The sequence below is a fragment of the Gymnogyps californianus genome, chromosome 3 (genome assembly GCF_018139145.2).
Source record: "Gymnogyps californianus isolate 813 chromosome 3, ASM1813914v2, whole genome shotgun sequence".
Classification (NCBI taxonomy): Eukaryota; Metazoa; Chordata; class Aves; order Accipitriformes; family Cathartidae; genus Gymnogyps; species Gymnogyps californianus.
The window spans coordinates 59,275,080-59,292,747 of NC_059473.1; the positions used below are offsets into that span (position 1 = coordinate 59,275,080).

The 17,668-nt window shown below is 39.5% G+C and overlaps 1 protein-coding gene across 1 annotated transcript in view; it reads left to right on the forward strand.

The window, feature by feature from the left end:
• The window catches only part of ARID1B (AT-rich interaction domain 1B), a 339,938-nt gene that overhangs the window by 90,388 nt on the left and 231,882 nt on the right, over nucleotides 1–17,668 (forward strand). Inside the window, exon 5 of the mRNA XM_050895216.1 lies at nucleotides 16,017–16,127. Within this exon, the coding sequence (XP_050751173.1) occupies nucleotides 16,017–16,127 (111 nt within the window). The remainder of the gene's footprint in view (nucleotides 1–16,016; nucleotides 16,128–17,668) is intronic.

Here is a 17,668-nt window from a genome sequence, read left to right on the forward strand (position 1 = left end):
TCAGGGTAAATAAGCCATCTCCCTGATTACTGCCTTTGTGATGTGAGTGTGAACTGGTTTTACTTCAGGATGGAGAAGAGAGATGCTAGATTGGAGAAAGGTGGCTTCTCAGTAATTTGCCTTCTTTTCCCTAGTGTATTTTCTTTATTTCCCTTGTAGGTTTATGTCAATCCACTTGTTTTGGAGATTATCAAGCTGAAAGTAGTGTTTATTCTGGATGGATGATGGACTTTTTCTTGCCACCAGTTTCCTTTTATGTAAAACCCTGTAGTGTGATGTACCGGGTGTTTTTATTATGGGAGGAAAACAGATACGAAAATTCATATGGATAATGTTTTATTTTTGCTCTTTTAGACATAATGTGAGTGAGCTTCTGCAGTCAGGTATAGCTCTTAGTGTTGTGCCTTGGAATTGGTACTCGTCTTCATTTCTCATGTATTGTGGAAGTGTGAAGCCATTGCTCCTTTTCCTTGACTCACTTGAATTCAATATGCAATCTTGTCAATAAAAGTAAACAGATAAAATAATTTCTGGGAGTGTTCCAGTGACTTGTGACTTTCCATTCTTCTAATAAGCGTAGAGGGGAAGGAGGAGAATGGGATTTATTTGAATGTTTGAACTGTAAGTTGTTTAGATCTTTGTTAAATTGATTGCACGGTGGGCAGAAAGGGAGTTTCATGAGAGGTGATTTGATAGTAATACTGGCATAGTTTACTATAGAGCCATATTGTAAGCCAGCATCAGTCATCCCCCTCTTCATATCAGGAGCCTGCTGTGTAAAAACCATTAAAGGAAGAGCTTTGTTTTAAGCAAATTTATTGCAGTAGCAGATTCATTGATCATTAGATATTGCCAGTAGATGTAGATATTGCCTTGGTTTTTTTTTTTAAAACTTATTTTTACCTTTACTGCTCTTTAGAAGAAAAAAGAGAAAGAAAGATGTGCTACACTACTACAGTGTTGCCCTTGGCAGAGTTTTTCATCTTGAAATGGCATATAAATGAATAAATGCTTCAGTTGTTTTTTGCAGTTTTAAATCTTTTGCCATAAGTAGAAGTGATATTTTGCTCAAGAATGTCATGTAATTGCAAACTTAAACTGTCATCATTAAATATTATTTTGTTAAGATAGTGTGATGTATATTTTGGGTTATTATGCTTTCCAACTGGCTTTTAAACAGCCATGTTTATATATTTTCTTGTTTTATGTAGCATGTGTTCATATGTATCGAGATAGGATTGTGCCTTTGAGGTTTATTGTGTTATTTTATGAGTTGGGACCATATCACTTTTTGACAGATGAAATGGATCTGCAAAATAATTATGGTCTCACTCTTAGTGAAACAAAAATAGTGATTTTATTCTACACCTGCTACTGTTATCCTGAAGTCATCCTTTGTTTTATGTGTTCCTGGAAGCTTTCTGCTTGCAAGTTTCCAGACTAGAGTGAGATTATGCTGATCCCTCTTCTCACATGCAGGCGTGAGATTCAAAGGGGAAAGAAGTGTGGCAGGTCCTTGAGGTGGGGCACGCGTGTGCACTTTTCTGGGGCATTGGTCCTTCTGGTTAACAGTGTGCACAAAGAGGCTCTGTGTGTGTTTTTACATCATTCCCTTGTGGTTACTATGATTATTTTTTTTTTAAAATGCTGTAAAGGAATAATCAGGTAGTTCAGGCTCAGTCTTTAGTCTGTTTTTATTTAAAAGGAGAAATGTTTTATAAGCAAGCAAACAGAGTCTCTCACTGTCAGGTTTTATTTAAATGTTCTAAAAGCTGGCCAAAACCTTGTTCCCCCCCTAGTATAATACCTTACCTACTGATAAGACCTACTGAATTTGGTGAGATTTTTTTCAACGCAAATTGTCGTAGGACACATAAAGAGTAGACTAACTAGTGGGGTTTTTTTTCTGAGAATGGGCCAGGGGGACGAATGCAGTTCAGGCCAGTAAGAATTTGTGAATCGTTTTAATAGTCCCTGGCAGAAAGGCATCCAAAGCAGGAAGGCAGCGTGTGTGATGAGGTGGGGGGCATCTCTAGTGATGCCTCGGTCAGTCTCTCCGGGCAGAGGGCTGGGGACCAGTCTGTGCTCCTGCAAGGGGCTGTGGCTTCTCTCCATTTCCCCAAACTGGGATCAATGGAGGCCATACATTTCAGGTTTCTTCCTGAACTGGTGACAATGGTTTGAACTAGTCTCAAGTCGCAAGCCTGAGATGGTAATGAGAATGTTCTTGTGCAGACATCTGTTTCTAGTGTTGAGTCAGTGCAAGGTAGGACAGATAAAACATTACCCAATTTGAAACAGTCTTTGAAAATGTGAACAAAATGTGAAACTAATTAATCTGTTTTCATGTCCAAGCTGTATGACTGTCATGAAAACAGAACAAATTGTATTGTGGCAAAATGCATCAAATTATTAAAGTGATTTTGGTATAATGAGGATGAAGTCTTGTTTTTATATTCGATGTGAGCTGCTAAAGTTTTTTTTAACAGTGTAATAAGCAGCATGTTAATTAACATTGTCAAGCTGTTTTGGGGTATAACACTGTACAAAAATACTGTTGTTGTAAGTTAGGAATAGTTGTTACATGCAAATACCAAATTCATTAGTAAGTAATACAGACAATCCTCAATGAGTCCAAATTTAAGTTTTATACCTTAATGCAATTATTGTTTTTAATAAAACCTTCACTCTTATGTTACTAGAAACTGGCACAGAATTAGCAGTTGACTGTACTGTAGTTTAGTCTCAAATTCTGCAGAATTTAACTTCTTTAAGAAGTAACATATAGCTGCCCACGGCTTAAAGTTGTAATAAAAATTGGTTGTCCTTCTGTCCTTTTAACTTTCGTGTCTGTAATCATCTACCACTAGATGAGTGGTTGCACTTAGTACTTGTTGTGTTATGAACCACGGGAAATCTGGGAAAGAACAAGCTTGTATGTTAACCTGACATTTGCTGCCAGGCATATAGGAAAGCATTCTTTGTGGAAGTTGGCTATTACAGTTATATGAGAACTCATAATCAAATTTAATGTTCAGAGAGATTGTTGCCTGCCATCATCAGCAGTAGCTGACACCACTACTTGTTGTGTACTGTAAATCCTTCATGGCTTCCGTTGTCTCAGCAACAGAGGTGCCTAGTGCCCAGTGTATATTCACGCTGTCTTGAAATGCTGGGCTTGTTTTTAGCTTAGAAGCAATTATTTTCTTTCCAGGGTGAAGAGGTACAAGGGAGAAGTGATTCCTTTAAACCATTCAACCCCAAATTCATGGCACTAAGAACTTTTGCTTCTGAGATGTGCTTGTTGGTTGGCTTTTAGAAATCAGGGCTGCTTGTATGTAGTGAGCAGACACATGCCTAACAAGAAAGCACCTGGGTGAAAATTCTCGTACAGGTACATGTACTTCTGTCAGCTTTTCCAGCCTCCTTTCTGCGGGACCTGAAATTAGAGACAAGGGAAAACAACAGTACAACTTTTTATGAAGGCATCCATTTTGGTACGCTGAACCTTTTGCTGCTAACCTACTTCAGAGAGATCAGATAGATATCAGAAGGCAGAGTGCAGTCTTGACTTTTTGCATCTGTAATAAAGTTTGGCTGGAGTTGGGGGGAGGAGGGAAGGGGAGCAGGCTTTCAGCAACTGGTTTCCAAACTCACACACCACGACTTAAACCCTGGCTGCTAGACAAGCCACCAGTGACCAGCACCTCTGAAAGGCAGTTGTCACCTTATCTTGCTGAACACTGAAGTGATTGAAAAACAAACAAACTGTTAATACTTAGGAACCGTACTGATCTTGTGCATAAAACTAATTTATCCTTTTTGAGCCTTTCTTAAGCACATGATGTTTTCAGGAAGGGCAAATGAGGTTTGAACCTGTGTAGGTTCAATGAACACTTAACTGATTGAAGTCTTTGCCAGTTAGATTTCTGCTTTTATAAAGTCTTATTTCATAATCATGATGCTGCTATAATAGCAAATAAGTCTTAAGCATATGGCTGTTTACCTGTGTGGCAGAGGTTACTCAGCTTTGGGAGTTCAGTGAAACTGTGACTCCTGTTGTGCTACATCTTGGGCATAGCTGATTGTTGTCCATTTGGGGAATGCTCTGTTTGCTCAGCATTGCTTATATCATTCCAGGAAATGTGTCAAACCTTTCTCTTTTTCCCTCAGTGATTTATATCTGTATTTATAAGATTATAATAGGTGCTAGCTTGTCAGACTTGGAGAATGATCTTCCAGAGCCAAGTAGCTAGCAGGAATAGAGTCAGGCAGAAAAAGCAAGGATAATTGTCTGTAAACTCACACCTGAGCACGAACACAAAATTGAGGGCATAGCATGGAGCAGCACTCAGAGCAGCGCAGGCTTATTTTTGCTGAAGGCATGTTGACCAAACCCAAAAAACTGCATTCAGGTTTTGAGAACACTTTCTCAGCCCTGTTATTTTAAAGCAAGCATTTAAAGACATGGTGATTAATTTAGCCAAATAAAAATCAACTCCAGCCTATTAGGTCTGAAGCCTTTAAAGTTAGCATGTATAATTACCCTTTACACATATCTGTCTTTGTAGTAACTTGGATTTGTTAAGTGGTATTACTGGGAAAGGAGAAGTATTTTATCTTGCAAAGTGGTGCTACTGTTTATGTATAAAATGTAGCAAGCTTGTTTATGCTTCTGTTTTATAAGCTTCCAAAGGGCTGTCAGTGAAAGTATTTGTTTGCCTCTGTATTGTCTTAACAATTGCATGGCACCTTCAGTTTAAAGTTCCCTCATTGTAGTTAAACATTTTCCCAGTCTGTATGTTCTTTTGCTGTGTTCATCTGTTAATGGTTTTCTGCCGAAAGTAGGCTTTTCCGTTTGCAGTTTGAAGGAGGAGTTTTGAAGGTCGACTTTCTTTTCCTGAGAAACCAGCAAGTGCACCTCTTCAGGCATCTGCTGCTGATGGGGGTTTGATGATATCTGGCCGGGTAGTCAGAGGAGATGGGTCAGAACACACTGCAAACCTGTTTGGCAGGAATGTTCGTGACCACCTGTACCCTGCTGGTTTTTAATTTTTATTCCCATGTTTTTCTGTCATTCTGAACCTAGTAGACATATCACAGCTCTTGTGCTTGTAAGATAAGCAATGCAGAAAGGCCTGAGTCCTGATGAGTTTTTTCATGCACTAAAATGAAGTTAGCATACAATATCATAAAGAAACTCTTGGAATAAGAGCCTCCTTTCAGCTAAATTGGAAAGAGAGAAAATTTCGTTTGGGGGGAAAAGGGAAGTCCTATTTTGCTGCTTTATTTTTAGGTGGCCAGTTACTTACGTGCAATCAGTTTGTAGATTCAGCGGGCAATGTCCCATGTCCATAACAAAAATCTCTGCAAAGCATTCTAGTGCAAAAGGTAGGGATGCTGAATCATTTTTTCAAACTAAAAACTTCAGTGTTTGTAAGGAAATAATCCTGAAAGGAAACATTTTTCATCTCAACTATGCAAACTATGTAAAATCTATCATGGATTTAGTATGTTATGCTTAGAGAAAAGTTTTTTTAATGAGTTTAGAAATACGGTAAGATACACGTGTTTCAAATGTATTTCTCAAAGTTCTCAAATCAGTGGTTTGGCTTTGATCCACAAAGTATTATTATTATTGTTGTTATGATGGTGGTATTATTTAAAGTTTCTAAATTCTGATTTCTCTCAGTATTTAAATCACAGAAGGTTAATTAAAGTAGTTCTTTCCTTTGCGATTGCTTGGGAATATTAACCTCACAAAGCCCGCATTAAATCAGTGAAGTGGTAGAATTGCATTTGCTTTATAAAATAATTCTACAAGAGCAAAGACAAAGACATTTATAGTTCAGTGTCATTAATTGCTTGGCGTTTAGATGTTAGCGTAGGAGTCTATTAATCAACTTGATAGTAAAACTATTGGAATGCAGGCTGATGAAAACTATTTTGTTTTAGGAGATTAGTGGTCATAACTATTGTTGCTCCCCTTACCTCTCTCCTTGTTACTCAGTGATGATTTTCTTTTACTGTTATTTTGAGAGCAAAGTTAGTATCCCAGAAATAATTTTATCTGTACCTTTGAAATTTAACAGTAAGTTAAACAGAATAGCGAGTTTATCAAAAGATACCTGATCATGTAATAGTCATTTACTTTATGATCCATTAATCTGATGGCTGTTCATATACAACGTTGTCTACATAAATGTTTTGGAATATAAATGCACAAATCCTGTTTTAAGAAAAAATCTAAAATGCAAATAGTATAGTACTATGAATTAAGTGATAAAGTTATAAAGTCTGAAAAGTACTAATAAATCTGAGTGGTACGGGGTTTTTTTGTTTTCTGGGGTTTTTTTAGTTCTGTATGAGCAGTATATATTCCAGATTTCAGTAGTCTTGTAAATTACGCCTCATGGCCAGTTGCAATACAGCGGTATTCTCTTATGGCCTTTAAATTAACACACATTATTTTCCTCAGAGGTAGGGAAAATAAGTTTGTTAATATTTCCTGGCATAAAATTTACCACTGTGTTTTTTTTGGCTGCCCATATTTTCTTTAATAATTGAAGATGTTCAGTGTGCATATATTTAGTTTTATTTTCTGTATTTTGAATTGGGATTTTGTTGTTGAGACAATGTATTATCTGAATATAGGTCAGCATATATTTTATACGTATTCATTATCCTTTCCAGTATTTCGCTTTTACTGCATTTCTCTCCTACTGTAGTAGGATTTAAAATAGATTTTGGAGCGTGGAGCTGAAATCTTACAGGGTGTTTTAGTTGTTGCAATCAGATATGGACAACAAAGAATGAACTAGCAAATCAAAGTAAATAAGATACCACTTAAAAAACAAGTTTACCTTTACATGTTGACAAAACTGCTTGGTGTTTTTGTTGCGGGAGAGAGGAGAACAACTGTTGGTCTTGGTGAGCTGTCCCTCAATAAATCAAGCTCTGCAGGAGCACAGCCTCTTTCTTCTTGTCTTCCTCACGCTTCTCCCTGATTGCCAAGTACCCGTCTTGGGTATCTTCCACGTGAATGTTTTTAGCTAGAAAATTAAATAACCAGCTATATGTGTTTGGTTTTTTGGGTGTCTGCCTACAGAATTCATAAAGATCGTGCTCCTTCACCCTCACAAGAAAGGAGAGGTTTATTGTTGCTTTATTACCTGGCAATCCTTTACCAACTTTTAATGAAAGTCACTGTTTTTTCGTTGCTGTATTAAAGAGTAGTCAGTGGTCTGGTCTCAGAGTTTCAAGTTTTCATCACTTCTTTCACTTGTTCTCTACCCCCCTACACCCTCGTCCGACCACTCCCAACGCCAGCCCAGTTGGGAATACTTTCTTTTGAAAAAATTGTGGTTGTGGTGATGGTGGCAAAGACTTTTCTACCTCAAAGATTAAAGAAATTGTTTGCTGCTGTTGGTTTAAACTGTTGTATTGTGCAGTCCACTGAATTGCTCCTGCTGGTGGGTGCTTCCTTCTGGAAATTATTGTTCTCTTTCTGTAAATTATTGTTCTCTTTCCACTCCTTGGACTAAGATATTTTTCCATGTGGTGGCTGGATTTAAAGATTGTTGCACAGGTATTCTGTGTCTTCACAGACTGCAGAGAAAGAGAGGATGGTAATGCAGCTGATTCTCTGCCTCCAGTAGCCTCAAACGTAACATGCTAACCCTCTCACATACTGAAAAATTAAGTTAACCAAAACAGTAGAGACCAGCTGAGAAAACCTTCTTTACCAAAATTATTACAAACTTCTTTGCATCTGAGCTTCAATTCCTTCTCCTATGATTCTGCTGTTGATAAAATAGTAGGTAAACCTCATTTCAATCATTTCTTTTAAGAGACCTCCATGGTGGAGTATTAGGGAGTAAGTTAACAGGTGTCACTGGACTGTGATAGAAATGTTGTCTATCACATAATATAGCTTTATATTTGAGGGGGGGTGGTAGGAAACAAACCCGTAAAACAAACCTCACCATTGTGGGTTTTTTTAATGCGACCTCAGTGATGTTTTGGGTGTTGCTTGCAACCCTTCCTCACAGATTTGTGGGTTTTCATGAGCCTTTAGATGAAGTCCTGGCTTTCACCTCGAAGCACAGTTACATACGTGCCCCTAAGAAAATGCTGAAGAAATGTTTCCCAGTCTCAAGTGAGGAAGTCTCATCCTTGGGTACCTAGCTCGATTAGCCTAGAGGTAGCAGCTGCTCTCGGTGCAGCTTTTCTCTTTATTCTGTAAGCTGGCTTCAGGCTTTCAGCTCTGCTGTAAGCTGCGGGCAGTGCTCTGACCTCGTTTCTGCCAGCGAGCCGTATGCTTGGGAGAGCTTTCTCGGCGGCAGCAGGCAGTCTGGGGCAGCCTGCTGCCCTCTGGGGCACCGAGTCCCTCAGCTCCCTGCTTCTGCAGCAGCCGAGTTGAAAGCAATGGCAGGTTTTACATCCTGCCCCTCTCCTGCGTTTTGTCGGGTTTAGCTCTTTCTTCGGGGTGCAGAGCTGTTTCGCAGCCCAGCTTTCGCGTCTTGGGTTTGCTGAAGAGATACGCTCCTCCTGGAGTTTTAGGAAGGACTAGTGTGGCAGGGCAGGACACTGGATGGCACAAGATCTGTAAGTCATCACATTAATGTGGTAGTCTGTCCCAAGTGACTATAAAGAACAGGACATGTAAAAACTGCCAGAGCTTTTTTTTTTTAATATAGCTTTGTCAGTGAAAGGATGGGCAAGGAGAGGAAGGAGTGGGTGTAGAAAATGAAAGTGTGGTTGGGCTGCCCAGCCTTGTAGGGTTTTTTAGGAAAAGTCCAAAAAGCTCTATAAGCATGGGAAAATTCATGGAAATAAAATGCTTGGTTTACCCCTTATTTCCAAGTTATATTTCTCAGATTACCTCTTCAGCTTCTCTCTCATCTCTTCATTCACACTGGAACTTTACATCTGTAGAACAAAGAAACTACCTTTTTGCTTGTAAATGAAGAACTGACAGCTGTTTATCAGGCTGTGCAATGTGCAACAGTCACATTTTAATACAAACATCAAACTCGCCTATTTTTTTCATGTGGCGTGTTACAAGTATGAGAGAAGAAAACTAGAAGAAATGTCTTGTTTGTGATTAAATCCACTATTGATATGCGCTGTGATCCATGGAATGCAATAGTGGCGGAAAGAGAATAGCAAGATAAGGGTTTCCAACAATGATTTCATCTTGGAGCTCTTCCTGCATCACATGGTTAACATGGCTCCTGGAGGCTATATAGACGAGACACATGTGAAAATAGACTAGAGCATTTAGGAAGAGAGACCCTTCTCTCTTCTTAGGTTGGCTCAGATTACCTGATATGTGACTAGAAGCTACACTGTCCAAACAAACAATGTTCTTCCTGTAAGATGTGGGGGGCTTTTTTTGACCCTGTCTGCATTTAAAGTGCTTTCAGTGTATTCTGCAGGGGAAAATTTTCCATAGTTAGGTAGCCTGAGTTTCTAATAAGTTCCTGAGAGTTTTGATGGACTGAGCCTTAATAATATATTTGCTTACCTAAGTTAACTATTTTTTGCATCAACTGCTGCCCGCTACACAAAGTATGTTTTTTCCTTCCCCCTCCGGTGTCTTAAGACTTAACTTAGTTGTCATTCGGTGATAATTGGGATCCTGAAGGGAGAAAATGGTTTTCCCATTGTAGTGTTGGTTTTGTTTTTTTTTAATTAGCTGAAAAAAAGAGATCTAGGAAATAGTAAGTTTTAGAATGAAACTGTAGATATCTTGGAAGGGAAGGTATTACTAGCATTGAAGAAGATGAGATGTCTTACAATGACTGGTCTATACTTGAGGCATCCAAACTGGCAGGTTTTCCAAATTTCTCCAGATACATGGTAGGATTTTTCTATGAGGAGTTAGGTATGATTTCTGGATGAATTATCTCCGTTTGGAAAAGGAAAGGACTATTTTGCTTTGGCACTTTTCTGAAGCTCTTGACTCCCTCTAGTACTTGTAATGAAGATGAAGACCGAAATTAACTTGGTAAGGCAAAGTATTGTCTTTGTTTCTGAGGGCACAATCCTGCCCTGGCTTGACTGCAGGGAAATGATAGCCACCTGAAAGAAGAGCAGTCGCTGCTTGCCAGCCCCACTGAAGCAACAGTCAACAAATAGCATCAGCATGTTGAGGTAGATGCCAGCCTGTTGCTTGCCATACTTCAGGACAGCTGCTTTCCTTGTCTCCATTCAGGTTTCCGTGGTGGTGGTAGGGGGTTGGCTTGAAATGATTTACGTATTCTGGTTATGAGCAGGGTTTATTCACTTCATCACGTAAACACAGACTAGCATGTTGAAGAGGATTACCAGACTACACTGGTAATCCACCTCCGGTGGGGAGCACTCTCTTTTTTGTTGGTGTAATAGGTGCTGGGACCTACCAAACAATTTTTTCCTGCAATCACCTGTTCCCTCTGTGCAGTAAGAGACTTGCTTGCTAGTTTGTGCACAATGCTCTCCAGCTGCAAGATACCAATTTCCTTTTCTTCAAGGCTTTAGGTTTTTTGGGTTTTTTTTTTGTTTTTTCCATTTCTGATTCATAAAATTCAAGACATATATATGCATTTTTTTCTTGACCAGGGCTCTTCTGCAGGAGTCCATCTATATCCTGCAGGACCTTTGCAGACCATCTGCCCAGGATTGAAGAAAACCTCTCTGCTCTTTTGTCCTTAGTGGATCGTTCCCCACAGGGCTGCATTCTGTTGGCTGCTTGCATGAAACTCAAGTGTTGCCTGTGCCCCTGGGCATAACATTTTTTCTGAGTGCAGCCTTACCTACAGTATTCCTCTAACAGGTTGGCTGTCCTTTGTTGTCAGTTTTGTGCTGCCAGAGAGTGTACAACTTGGGAGGTGACATGTTAGGTATTAAGGTTGGGCTAGAAGTTGACTGTATAGGGATATGTCACCATTCTGGTAAGTAATTTTTTTTTTTTTTTATTGTAGCTTTTTACTGCAGAAGGTGGAAAGAGGGGAAATGTGTTGGTATGTATTTACCTACACAGAACGAACAGATACTTGGCTAAGTGATAACAAGGAATGTCCTTCTGTAGCCCCTAACATATCACTTGCCTTCTTTCTGTTCCATAGTATCCTTTCAGAGATGAGTAAAATAATCTTGTATTGTAGGGCTGTATGCTCCTTTTGGATGCTGCACTGGGTCCCGAATTCCATTCTCAAGTGGTCTCGGAAAAAAAAAAAATTAACATTTGCTTTCACTCTTGCTGTTGTCACATTGCTGTAGAATTCACTGCTCTCACACTTGAAGTCTTCTAAGGATCAACCAACTGAATCAAGAAAATGAGCTAAAATAGTTTTTAATGAGTTTTTAAAATTAAAGTCTAGTATACTATTTTCCATAAATTATTTTCCTTCTGTTTAACCATCATGGTGCTTATCTTCCTGGGTGGTCATGTTATCCCTCTGAAATTTGCTGCAGTAGAAGTGGATGAAGCCTGAACGATGTTTCTCACCCAGCCCTTCTTTAAATGTGGTTTCCCCCAAACATTAATGTTTTCACTATGCTTTCATTTTCCATTAGAAATAAACTATTTAATAATTAGATCTTATCTTCTTTGGTAGAACTTAAAACAAATGTGCATTTCATCTACATTGTTTCAAGCATTATCAGCACTATATGCGTTCTGGTTTGCAGGGAACACGTAAATGTGGACAGACTTGCTTGTTTTAAACTAGGTCCAGCTAGAGAATGAAAGCATGACGCTAATTAGCATTGTACATCAAAAGGGAAAAGGTTGTCTATCTGTGGCCTGCTCCAGCGTGGTTGCAGTGCAGTTGACTTGGGCTGCAGTTTGGTGGCTGGTGGAGCCAGGCTCGTGGCTGGTGGAGCCAGGCTCGTGGCTGGCTGCTGCCAGAGGAGGGAAGTTTCCTTCCTCTCTTTGCTCGCTCAGCCCTTCCCGAGGCCAGCTCTGCTCAGTAATCCATGATAAAGCTGTGGGGAAAGGGGTTACTTTTGTGGCAAGTTTTAAGTTGCACCATTTCACAAAGTGGTCTAAAAAAGACCACTAACACAAACTAAGGGGGTGTGTGTCCAACTGCAAGAATTGCGGGAGACAGGAACAAGGGGTCTTTGGCTTTCTTGCAGGCTGGTACACTGGCTCATTTGGTCGCTTTAAACCTCTGTGTTAGTGAAATCCCACACCAGAATTAGAGACTTGAAAAGTTTAAGATGAATACAGTAACAGAGAATAAGAGCGAAGAAAATAACCTGTTTCCTCCCTTACTCCTCAGACTACGCAAATCTTGAGCTCCATATACCACAATTTGCAGAGCAAGCTAAAAGTGTACGTGAACAGGAAGTAAATAACTAGTCCTGGCTCTGTGGATGATAAGCAATTGGTTGTTATTATTATTACCCAAATATAATAATTGTATATGGATTGATTTCTGAACAGCTTACCCAATACATAGGTTTTAGGCTGTGTATACGTAGGCATAGTCCCTTTTTTTTTTTTTGGTCTACCTGTTTCACAGTATAAATGTTTTTTGAAAAGTCTAAAAAGTCTAAACTTCAGCTATTTTGAGTATATGTTTATGACTTGCTGATTATTTGTCCCTGTGCCTTTTCTAAAATCTGATGGGGGAAACCCTGCTTTTAGTTATTTTACAACTTTGTTGACAGTTTGTGCTATAACAGCTATGATATGATTGGGTTTGTGCCAAGTTGGGAAGTTCTGAGTGGAAACTTGTAGCCTTCTGTTTATAAAAGCCTGGATTTCTCTCTTACACACATGCTCTTCTTCTATGGGAGGAAGGATTTTCTGTGATTCATAAAAAATCATAAGCTTTGCTTTGAAAGACTATGTCATTGATGGATGAAATATTGGGAGTCAAAAGAAAAAAATCAGGCATCCCAGGAGAAGGTTGAGCCCCAGTATCAGTGGGGAACTCCTCAGCCATGACTGTAGTACAACATGTAGTAACATGTTCCTCTTCCCCTTACGTTCCCTCTGTTCAGTCCCTGATAAATCCATTCCTAGATGCTAGAAAGAAAAATAACCTTTCAAAACCGAAAGTGAGAATTGCCAATTCCATGCATTTCTTCAGTGATGGACAATTTACCCTAATACTTCTGTCCTTATTTATCTCTCAAAATCTCTTGTGTCTATTCTGTAATATGCTATATGTTAACAAAATTTCCTAATGCAGAACTGAAGAAAGGCAGTAGGGATTTTCTCTGCTCTGTTTTTTTCAGTGAAAATGATACTAAGCACTATTTTGGTTATGAAGCCAACCTCTTAGTGAAATATGCTATTATTTAATTGTCATTATGTTTAGTATATAAATGGACTGTTATTATTGGACAATGCATATGTATAAACACATAAAATTAGACACACAGCCCCATGCATATTTCATCTGGGAGATTCCCATGCCTGCAACTTACTGAGAGCAAACTTGATTCTTTACTTCTCAAGAGCTGCGCTTTCCAAGTTTCCAGTGATCCAAGTATCTAAATGGCTTTACGGAGAATATAAGAAGTATGTGATCTCAGTCCCATTTGGAGTGCACAGGTATCCGTATCATAACAAACACGGATGTCTGCAGTATTTGTTTCCAAACCTCATCTAGAATTGAAAAAATGGATTTGATTTTTCCACAGTCAGAAAGGAAAGCACTATGAAAATGGTACATTTAAAAAGACAAAGGGTGTCACGTCTGGGGTTTTTAATGTGCTCTTCAGTGTGTGGAAAGACATTTCATAGATAGTCTTCAAATACCCAGGTAAAAGTAAATTCCATTCAACATGCAGTATTTCTCATGAGAAAGCGTGCTCTCTCTTCCCTCTCCTGCTCCAGTCACCCTGGAAATTTCAGTAGGAAGCGAGGTTAAAATCTTGCAAGCATGTGGGAAAAACCATGCTTGGTACTTTGTAAGGAATTAATGGCTCTTGATTTTTCACAATATATAACATGTTTTGCTTCCCAGCAAAATTCTGGAGTGTCTGTTTGGAAAAAGGAACAATTGAGTTTCTAAAATGTCTCCTAAATTGAATATTCCATTTATCCTTTTTCACCACTCTTGGTATTTCTGGGTGAGTGTTTGTTGTTGTTTTAAGAAGTGGTTCTTATTTGGTGTGGGTTTTTTTAAGAATTAGGAAGAAGAGAGTCGAATGCTGAACTGGAAGTTGAAATCTGGGGTTGCTGGGTTTATTACAGATGCCTACACAGTGACAACCCCTAGCGTGCATGTGCGTGAGTGTGTGTGTGCGTGCGTGTTTTTAAATAAAAAGGAAAGCAGAGGTTTGCTCATTTGTTTGCCTATTGTGAAGCTGTCCTGCACCTTTCTACTCCTTTGTGCTGGGGTGAAGGCTGCTGAATGGAGGCCTTGTGCCATTTGTTGATTTTAAACCTCACTGTTAATCCACAGGAACCTGCTGGTGTGCGCAGCAGGAGAGCTGTGTGACAAGTGGAAATCTGGGCGGGGGGGAGCGCAGGGGGTCACAGGGGATAATAATCATTCAGCCATCAGCCTTTGTCACCCTTAAGCCTAATTGTTACCCTCTGCTGGTAACCATATTGAAGTGCTGGCCTTTTAAGTGTTTCTTGATTTTACTTGGCACAGGCTTAGGGATAGGATCGTTTATTGCTGGGTCTACATCGTATCAGGTTTGCTGGGGTTTATTAGCCCCGTTGAATTTTCTGCGTCCCTTAAAATATTTTGGGAGAGTCCAAAGTGGTGGAAGGGGCTGAATGGAAACAGTACGGTTGTTAACAAATTTCCCTCTGTCAGGAGCTGGGCTAAAAACAGAGACAGAAAGCTTTCCTGCTCTGCAAGCCAGCTGCCTCCCGGAGTCTGTGCATGAGCAGCAACTGTTGATACGGACACTCGGCTGTCTGAACAGCCCTTTATAAGCAGCAGCAAGGTGATGTTCAGGCTGTGGTGGAGTGGGGCAGAGGACAGCTTCCTCTGCCCCTTCGCGTCAGGAGCACGTGTGTGCTTTCAGGTACATGTCAAAACTGAAGGTGTGAGGGTGGCTGAAGCAAATTGAACTGGTAGTAAACTCAGGAGGGGGAGAAGAGAATTAAACCATTTAAAAACAACAAAGAAAAATCTTTAAGGTGAGATATCTTTTCTAGCAGTTGGGAACTGGTTCTTCAACTTTCCCTGCCAGTTACACATGCTGAAGTCGGTATTGCACTTTCTGTTGTTTTCCTTGAAGAAGTTAGTGTAGAAGCTGCTATAGTAGCTAAAATGAAGCCTGAATCTAAGGCTTTGCAATGGACAAGTATCTATATGTGTGAAGTAAGCTTGTGTTGTGGGATGGGGGATGGCGTGGGGGAGGTTATGTTGTTGCTCCCCCTGCCCCTGTGTGGTGGGTGTTGTGCTAGGCATTAATTACCTAAGACTGCTTGTGCTTGTATAGGGAGGAAAATTCCCAGGTTGCTGGTACTGGCTTTGGAGCTACTCTTGATCAAATACACTTCCTTCTAACCTGTCGGATGCAACGTGCCTCCAGCAGATGCAGTGACTGCATTGTGTGCTGCAGCCTGATAGCCAGTATTTGAATGTTGTGATGGTAAATCCAGGGTTGTTACAGGAGTCTGATTACACAGCGTGATTACAATCTTATTTTCAAGTCCAGTCTTCCACCTGGCTCAGTACTTCATCAAAACTCTTGAGAATACATCTCAGAGTAGGATGTATGTTTTGACCACTTTGTGCTCGCTGCTCAAGTAAAAGGGGGTTGTTTATTTAGCAGGCTTGGTTTTATGTGTTTCCCCATGTTGCAGTGGTATGATTCCCTGCTGCTTGTCATCATGTCGCCCTGCTCCCTGGATTTCTTTACGAACAGTGCAGGTCATAGTGGTACCTGTGTGGGCTTGATACTTCCATCAAGAAGGTTTAACTAGTAAAAACTTCTGACCAAAAGAACCATCAGCACTCAGCTGATGTATTTTTGTGCTTCTGTAATGCGGATTTAATTGTAGTTACTGAGTCAGGTTAATAATTCTGTTACAACTGTTGTTGCAGGACATGTCTCAGGAAGGCTATGGAACCAGATCTCAACCCCCTATGGCCCCAGGAAAGCCTAACCACGAAGACTTGAATCTAATCCAGCAAGAAAGACCATCGAGCTTACCAGTAAGAAACTAATGTTTGTTTCAGTATTTTAAAATGAAAGCACTTTACGTAGCATTTCATTGAATCTAGGATGAGCGGATGAGAAATATTGAGAGAAGAAATATTAAACGGGGTTGATCACAAACTGTTTTTAAAAATATGATGAGAACAGACAGCTTGTATATGAGTGGACTTCACTTAGGCTTGTTCTGGTTCAAAATAGCACTATTTATGCACATGTATGTTCTGTGCTTCTGCACATGTGTATTTGCATAGAGGAAATGGATTGATTTTTTTATCTTTAGGAATTCCATACTTGGACAAAACAATCTGGTGAGGAAGAGGCTTTTTTTCTGTGCCCTTTTCAAAGGATTTCAGTAGATTCTGGTTTAGAATACTGCTGCCAGGAGTTATTTGCTCCAAGCCCTGAGCGTCAGTAATGAGTTTGACGTGTTAATTCTGCTACTGTCTATTACTACAGAAGTGTAGAAGTCGAAATGATAGTGATACTTGGGCTAGGTTATTCTTTTGGTTAGGAGATTATTTTGGACTAACATTTCTTAGTTTTTCTGAGCTCTATGCATTCTGCTGTGGGGGAAACGGCACAAATTAATATACTTTGCAAAGACATTGCCCCTACTTGCATTTTTGAAGGTCTTATTTAACTATAATGGACAAAGTACTCCTTAGCCATGTGTCTCTGTGCCCCTCGTGGTTTGGGGATTTTCTTATTTGTTGGTAGTAAAACAGCATGAATTTAAACCAACTAGAATATGTTCAGCTTAAATGATGAAAACTTTTTATAAACTATGTGACCTCTGGCTTGGAATAATGTATCATAAACATATAGGATATTTCCTGCAGTTCACTGGGTATGTATTCATTTGCAGTTAGACGAGGGATCTCTCTGAAGAGTTTACCTTATCAAGACACCAAATGTATTTGTGAAATCTGGTAGTATGTTGTATATTTTACCTCTGGCACGTGGCACTATTGTCAATCCCTAAAAACAGGGCAATAAACATCTTCATAGCATTTTAAAGTTATATCTTTGGCACCTAGGAGAGTATATGCGCCACAAATTCTTTACATGCTTGAGACATGCATGTCTCAGGAGAAGCTATGGAAACTGGTGTGAGAAGAGATACCCATTTGCATTGAACCTAGTATTAATTTGACAGTTTTGCGGGAAACCTTCTTTAAAAAGACTAATTTCTCTGAACAGGTCTTAAAAATAAATGCTGGCAATTACCTTAAAAATAGTAGCTACTGTGGACATAGGTACCTCCTTTAAAAAGCAGTGATATTAAAAGGGACTTTTTACCTTCCAGTTTTTCATGAACGGTGTTTATTAGGGTGGAGAGAAGTAAAGTTATTTATCAACTTATGTTCTACTTACTTGCCTGTGGGTTTTTTTTAAACAATTGTCCTACTTTTAATCCATGCTCTGTCCTACCTCCATCATCATGATATCTAAGCAGAGTATTGGGTATTATCTGTGTCCCTGAGTGTTTGGTATATTTAGTAGCTCATTATTATTCTAGGTATGAGTAAGCTGGTAG